This window comes from Belonocnema kinseyi, chromosome 3 (genome assembly GCF_010883055.1).
Source record: "Belonocnema kinseyi isolate 2016_QV_RU_SX_M_011 chromosome 3, B_treatae_v1, whole genome shotgun sequence".
Lineage (NCBI taxonomy): Eukaryota > Metazoa > Arthropoda > Insecta > Hymenoptera > Cynipidae > Belonocnema > Belonocnema kinseyi.
Window position 1 is genome coordinate 138700475 of NC_046659.1, and position 8186 is coordinate 138708660.

General features: G+C 27.1%; 1 protein-coding gene across 2 annotated transcripts in view; it reads right to left on the minus strand.

Annotated features, from left to right (window-relative positions):
• The window catches only part of LOC117169134, a 35980-nt gene that overhangs the window by 20669 nt on the left and 7125 nt on the right, over nt 1–8186 (minus strand). The window contains exons 2-4 of one of the 2 annotated variants that reach the window (XM_033355325.1): nt 2643–2685; nt 2329–2494; nt 2179–2249 (exon numbers count right to left, since the gene is read on the minus strand). In XM_033355325.1, the coding sequence (XP_033211216.1) occupies nt 2179–2249; nt 2329–2494; nt 2643–2685 (280 nt within the window). The remainder of the gene's footprint in view (nt 1–2178; nt 2250–2328; nt 2495–2642; nt 2686–8186) is intronic. The other variant, XM_033355326.1, reaches the window with a different exon arrangement.

An 8186-nucleotide genomic window follows, 5' to 3' on the forward strand; every position in this document is an offset into this window, starting at 1 on the left:
AGAATAGTTTGAAAAGGGGCTAAACGAATATTTAAACATTTAAAATTCTTAACGAGTTTTTTATATTTTCCTTTGAAAACTGGGCTATTATTACAATGTTTATTCCAATAAAGGTTTTCTCGTTTTAATTTGTCCCGTTCAAAAAAAAAAACAAAAAACTCCCTTAAGTTTTCAACTTTTTTTACTCCTGAAATTTGGAGAAATAATAATTACTAATATATACAACTTAAAATCAATTTTCCATTTTCTTTTTTTTTTCTTATCGGAATTTTTTTTTCTCTTATTGTTTTCGTATGCACATTTCCTACTTATCAGAAAATTTATTCTGTAATAGCTGTTTTGAGAAATTTGTTTATATTCATTTTTTTTAAAAGGCGGCACAGCTTTTCCATTTTGTATGGTTTCTTAGTTTTTCTCATCAGTTTCGAAATTTTTCCAAAAATTGATAAGCTTCAACAAGAGTCACCCAAAGAAGGCTCCGAGAAAAAAAAATTCTTCGGAAGAACAGAAAAATTCCAAATAAAAAATGTATTTTAAGTAGAGTATATAAGTACCTTATTACACCCAAACATTTTAAGGAAAACAAAGGTGGCGTTATTGTGAACACTTTTAAAAAAAATAATTGTTGTAAAAATTAAATTAAATTTAGTCTACTAAATTTAATTAAAAGATTTGAATTTCATCAATTAAATGTGATTAATTAAATTTTTTTAAAGTAAATTTGATTTATATAATTTGAAAAGTGTTGGTGAGTTAGAAATTCTTTACTTTTCCTGAATATTTCGGAATTTTCTGAAATCCTTAAAATTCCCTGAATTCTCTCCATCACCTGAATTAGATAAATTCATCAAATTTCAGGAACTTTGGGGCTTCAGAAAATCAAAGGAATTTATGAAATTCTGGGGTTTCAGATAATTGAAGGAATTATCGGGTTTCAGATAATTAAATAAATTACAGGAATTTAGAATGTTCCACAAATATATTCTATTCAGAATATATCATTTCAGAGAATTCAGAAACTTTTGTACATTCGAGAAATTCAGGGTATTTGCAGATTTCAGGGATTACAAAGTATTTAGGGAATTTTGGAAATTCAGAGAATGCATAGTATTAAAATCATTAAGAAAATTAGGACAAATCTAGGATTTCCAGATATTCAAGGAATACAAGGAATTAAAAATATTCTATAAAATTAAGGAATTCGAAATACTCCACCAATCAGGAAGGAAATTTTCATTAATCCAGTGAATTTGAGTGCATTCAGGGAATTCATGGAATTCCGGAAATTACAGGAATTGCAGGAGATAAAAGAATTCATAAATTCCAGAATATTAAAGGAATTCATAAAATTGAATCCCTTAAAAGAGTTAAGAGAATTGTTGAAATTTAATATATTCAAAGACTTAAAATAGCTTTAGAAAATCAAAATATTGAGGGATTTCAAATAAGTTTAAGAAAAGAATTACGAATATTCCAGGAATTCAGTGTATTCAAGGAATTAACGGAATTCAGCGGATTTACCAAATTTTTTAGCATTCTGGTAATTCACGAAATTTTCAAGAATTCAAATAATGGCGAATATTTAAAAAATTGAAGGAATTCAGAGATTTTAGGAATTTCAGAGCATTAGGGTAATTTGAGAAATTCAAATATACTAATAATATTCAATGTATTTAGAGTATTTAAGGAATTCGATTAATTCAATAGAATTAGAAATTTCAACAAATTTCAGATCAATTTTATAATTAAAAATATAAATGCAAAACTTTTAAATCTGAAGAAAAAAAATTTAATTTTTACTTTCTTATATAATGAAGTAGGATTGCTGAAAACTCCATTCTTGCCTATAATTAAAAATTGCAATTATAATAAATTTCAAAAATTTAATTATTTTTACTAAACCTAAAAAAAATTAAAAACTTGTGACCAATAGTAATTTAATTTTGTTATAATTAAAAAATTTTTTAATTTATCCCAAATAATTTAATTAATTAGCAATTAAACATTGTAATTTTTTATCTACACTCATGTGCTTCTCAACTTTCATTATTTAAACGAACTCATTAAAAAAAAGGGAATGGAAAACAAAAGCTCTTCTGGTAACTTTAAGAGTATGCTAATTAATATTCGGCAAAATTTAAATAACTTTTTTTTATAATAATTAATCATCATACTTACACTGGGCTTGATGTTTGTGAATTTGGAATCTCCGATTTTCCAGACAAATTGTCAAGAGACAAAAGAGTTTTCTGTTAAATAACAAATTATTTTTATTACGTTTATGATTTTATTTATTCATTGTCACTGAAAAATCATTATTGTCTTTACTTTAACATTTTTCCTTAAAGAAGCCAAATCAAGAGCCACTCCTTTCAGAACTTTCCTCATAAATTGCGAACTAGGTAAGTATTGCGCCTCATCAATACTGGCCAATGCGAAGGATTTTGTTTTCTTGCTAATATCGTATTCCAGGTCTGTATTCACTCTATGCAAATTTTATTTAAATATTTTATAAGAAAAAATAATTTTGCAATTATCATATTTAAAACTAAATTACATTGGAGTGAACAAAATACTTTCTTGCAAGAAATAATTTTGCAACCAATACTTTAAAAATAAATGTGTGTACTTTAGATAATCACCTCAAATTGTTCTCGTGGTCTGTCGGGGCAATTCTTCCCAGAACTGAAAATATTCCCCTTAATTAAGCAAAGAAATTTCAATAAAAAATACTTCTTTCTTGAAACTAAGAGAAAGTCAAGGCTCTAAAAAATTGCCGGCAAATAATTGTAATTTCAAGAAAAATGTTTTTATTCTGAAATTAGACAATTAATAACTTAAAAATTTCAGACAATAATTTATAAAAATACCAAAAGCCGATTTTGGGAATTTTATAATTCGAGATTTTTTCGGTTAAAAAGTTCTAGGTTGTCAGTGTTCTTATCAGGGAATTTAAAACCTTTTCGTGAATTTTGCAGTCTGAAATTTCTTATTTCTACAATTCTTAGTGTAATAAAATGTTACATTCGAAAACATTTTCTGTCAGAATTATTAATTTTCGATGATTCTAAGGTTTTGTTGAATCTACTTGTAATATTTTTAATGAAAAAATTCTTTATTCGAAAAGGAAGTCAACTGAAAATTTGCAAGCTTTCCAGACTTTTCTCAAATCACAGTAATTTTTGCACGTCTTTGCTCATTGCTTCCTGCTTCTCTAATTTACCCCCACCTCCAATTCTTTTTCGTCGACTTTAAGACGGTTCTTTATTATACTCAGCATTTGGAGTCTAGCCAAATCTCATTTCTTTTTCTTCGTTCATTTTTTCTTTTTATTCTAACTTCTCGATAATTCCATTCTCTCTTGTACCTTTGCTAATAGCATGGCAAACTCAATGTCATTTTAAGCAAAAACAAAAATGCTGAAAAGAAAATTACAAAAAAAATTAACTAGTTTTCTTGAAGATCATCTTTATTAAAGTGAATAGAATTTAAAAAAATATATAATTTTTTATTAGAATAATTTGTTAATTGAAAATATTTCAGGGTAAAATGTCTCAGAATTTCATATAGGGACATTGAAGTCTCTTAAGGGGATCTATTCGAATATGTTTGCGCTATTTGATTTTAAGGCCGCTAGGTTGAATATTGGTGTCTAATTTTTTTGCATAATTCATCTAAATAGTATTCTGTGTTGACGCTCGGAGCCAATTTTTCGAAAAATTGTTCCTATTTTCTTTAGCAATCAACGAAAAAATTACAACAGCAGTGATGTTCAGTGTTAGCTGTCTGCGCATTTGCCACAGTAGTCCAAACCTTTCTTTGTAATGACATTAAGGCCGATTACATAAACTGAAATTATGAAAGCATATCTTAATTTAATTTTAATTAGAAGTATTAACTTATGCATACATTTGGAAGAAAATTCAAAAAAGATTCATAAGAATGGTTTAATATTTGCAGCAATAACAAAAATTTTCAAGTTTGTACAAAAGTATGACTGTGCTAAAAAGTTGACACCTACCCCTAGAATCTAAATAAATACTAATCAGCTAAAACTACGGATTCACTGAGAAAGCATTATTAATTTCAATACTAAGCCTTACTTACTAATTCAGCAGTTTTCTACAGAAAATTGTAAGGAATGCTTACTAAAGCAATTACTAAACGACTTCACAATAATATAATAGTAGTAGGCTTAAATGTCATAACAATTCATGGGCGATAATTCATATTTTTGGCTTAAAAATTCTGTCTGGTCGAAAATTCGATTTCTCTTTTTTTTATTCAAAAACAATTATTTGACTTAAAAATTAAATTTTCATTAAAAATTTATTTTGTGAATTAAAATGTGATTTTTGTCTTCAAAATTAATTATTTAGCTGAAAATTTAAGTCTTTTAAATTTAATTTCCTATGTTAAAACCTATTTTGGTTTAAAGTGAAACTGTTGGCCTTTTGCTCAGAATAAATTTTTTTATTTAAAAAATCTAATATATGATTAAATATTTATGGTTTTTTCATTTAAATTTGGTTACTTTATAGAAATTAAACTATTCAGTTCTTATTAAAAATTGATCTTTTTTGTTAAAAAATGTAAATATTTTATTGTCTATTTGTGTAATTATGAAAAATTCGACCCTTCTTTAGAAAATTACATTTTTTGGTTGAAAATTCAATTATATAATTAAAAATTGTATACATTGTGTTGAAAAATAGTCTTTTTTCATATTTTGTTGGTAAAAAATCTGACTTTTTTGTAGGACATTTCGTTTCTTCATAAATAATTTATTGCATTACTGAAAATCTAACTAATCCACGTTTGATTAAAAGATTCATCATTTTCATTTTAAAGATTCAACTTTCCGATTGAATAATAATGTAATTTCTTGAAAATTTTTCTCATTGGCAGAAAATTAATTTCCTTGGTTAAGGATTCCGTCGTTTTTGCGAAAACGTATTTTATTATAACTTTGTCGGGATTGTTCAAAAATAACTATTTTTTTTGTTTGAAATTTCTAGTTATTTTTTTAAATATATGTATTTTGTTAAAATTTTGTCTTTTTTAATTGAAAATAAAGATTTTTGGTTAAAAATGTATCTTTTTGGTCAAAAATTCAACTATGTTGTAGCAAACTCGTATTTTTTATTCAAAATTCAACATTTTCGACAGTTTTTTTTTATCAACTGGAAAATCTTTCTCGGTTGAAAGTTCAACTTTTGTTGTAAATTCGCTTTCCTTATTCAATTTTCTGTTCTTTTGAAATCTAAGCTTTTTTGGTTAAAAATAAGAATGCTTATTTTTAAATAAATCAATTTAGTTGAAAATGAATTTTGATTGAAAATTGAATTCTTGTGGAAAAATCGTTTTTTTCATTTAAAAACTCATCTTTTTTGGTCAGATTCAACTTTCCTATTGAAAATTTGTCTTTTTTGTTGATTCTGACATTTTTGACTTATAATAAAAATCTGCTCTTGGTCAAAATATTAAATTTTATATTTTTCTAGTAAACTTTTATCACCCCCCTCTCCTTTCGAAGAAAATATTTTTGTATTATTATTGATAGTTAAATTTTAAATAAAAATATATAAATTTTAAAAAAATTTATTAAATGATAAATCTTCAAGAAAAATTAGAATGAGCATTATGAATTTTTCCTACAAAACAAATTCATTTTCTACCAATTGGTTACCTTTCGACCCAAAAAAATAAATGTTTAACAACAAATTAACTTTTGACAAAATAAATTAATTTTCAATACAATTTTTTTTTAAATACATTTTCAAATGAAAAATATAATTTTTAAATCAATAATTGAATCGGAGAAGAGTGTTAAGTGTTAATTTGTACGAGAAAACAAAGAACAAGTTTTTAACAAAATATCGTGAGGAAAAAGATGAATTTTCCATAAAAAAAACAATAATGTTATGAAAATACGTAAATTTTTGGCTAAAAAAGATCAATTTTGAACTAAAAATGAAACAGTGAAATTTTAAATTGAAAACAAATAATTCTTTAATCAAAAAATGAGCTTTTGACTATATAGTTAAATTTACAACCAGCATGATTAATTTTCTTTTCATAAAGACGAATTTTCATAACAATATCTCCATTTTTATCTATAAAAAGTAACTTTTGAACACAAAATTGAATTGTTAAAAAAAAATTATTTCTATTTCAATATGTTTATATTGAATGTCCTCTTCTTCCTCATTTAATTATTCAAAATTGTCACAACTCTTCCTGGAGGATATCCACCTAACCCCACTTGGCGCTTTTCACAAGAACAGTGCGTTTTTGATTCCTGCTTACATAGACACGTTTGTTTATCCCGTGTCACGATGTTTGTCACCACTAAACTCCGAAAATACTTAACCCATCTCAATGAAATTTTGTATACTGTATATAATTTGGTCCAACTTAAAGGATAAGATCTTTTTTATCGCATTTAATTACCTGAATATTTTTTTATTGTAATTTAAATGTTTTTATTCATATACCCTATAAGCTTCTAACAGATAGCATTGTAAGTTAGTTTTCTGATCGACACTTCAACATTTCACGTTACCCTGGCGAGGAACCGAAATGAGCCTCTACAAAGTACCCTTAAAGGCCCCACTGAGTCCCCCTTTGGTTCCTTCTTAAAAAACAAAAAAAAAACAGCAAGATCAACTCTTGAATTGTTGAAATTCGGATTCTAGGTTAAAATTCGCATTAGAAACTCATGGAGTAATCGAAATACTTTTTCTTGTAGAATTAAAAATTAAAAAAAAATACCTGTTATTTACATCCGCCGAATGCGGCTTCAAGTGCATCTTCTTTTAGTATCAGTTAATAAGCATTCAGTCAGTAACTTTAAGAATTTAGTCTGCAATGCAAGTGAGAGAGAACTTTATTTCTAAACTTCTCACGCAACATACTACTTGAGCTATTATGGATGCGCTTAAAGTCACCTTCAGAAGAAGTTAATGACATTTTTTTAAATTGAACGCTGCAAAAAAAAGTATTGCGATCACTCCGTAAGTTGCTAATGGAAATTTTAACGTAGAATCAGAATTTCAACAATCTAAAAGTTGATCTTGCTGTTGTTTTTTTTTTTTTTAGTTTTTTAACATGGAACCGAAGGGGGTCCCAGTGGAGTCTTGGAGGGTACTCTGTCGAGGTTCCTTTCGGTTCCTTCGGTCCGCCAGTGTATCTAAGTTGCGTAAGCAGATAATAGATGGCGCCAAGTTAATTATAATATAAATTCAACGTAGTATAGCTGAGCGAAAGCAACACGTGACCGGGTCTGCTTGTAGCTATATAAGTCCGGAAAATTGAGCCTGGGACACCCTGTATAGGGAGTAAGGGTCATCGAAACCCTAAAAAAGGGTTCAACACTTTATAAAGAAAACTTTACATCATTTATACAGGGCCTTATTGTCCTATTTCAAAGTACCTTGAATTTTATTTCAAATTCATGTTATAAAAAAAATTTTTAATTTAATAAAATAAAGGACATCAGGTGATGGTATTTTTTATGTGTTTGACGTGAGAATTTTTATCGAAGGGTTTTGATGAAAATTTTATAAAGGAAGAATTTAAGTACTATAAAGGAATGTGACTAAAAATGAGTAGAATACGAAATGAGCTTGAAGCACAAGCTGATTGGTTAAAAGGATCACCCCTCCAAGTTCGAGGATGATTTATACGGTTATCGGATTAGTTGTTCAATTTATTCGATATTGAAGTGGGATCACTTGTACTTAGTTTTCAACCCGGACAGTGAGAATATTATCGGGACACGGCACGTACTCTAACGAGTTTTCAGTAGAGACAATCCGAATGCAGAATTAAATTATCATCGTGTCGAAGTGCTACAACAGATTTGCTTTCTCCACTCGAACTCTCACAAACTTCGGTCTTTTAATCAACTTCATTAACGAGTTTATTGATTGTCCAACTTCTAACACGAAATTCCGCCGTGATTTTAAAAAACACCATCAACTAAAAAAGTCGGACAAATGAGTTTTTATATCGTTTAAATAAAATAGAATTATTGTGATTATGAAATTTTATTTCAAATCGCAAGCTCATAATTATCAGAAGATAAATAATATAAATAATTTGATCATTGATTTTAAATCTCGGGATATTATTTCAATTACGGTTCATCCACAAGCTACTGCACCAATTTTAGGACCTTTTTA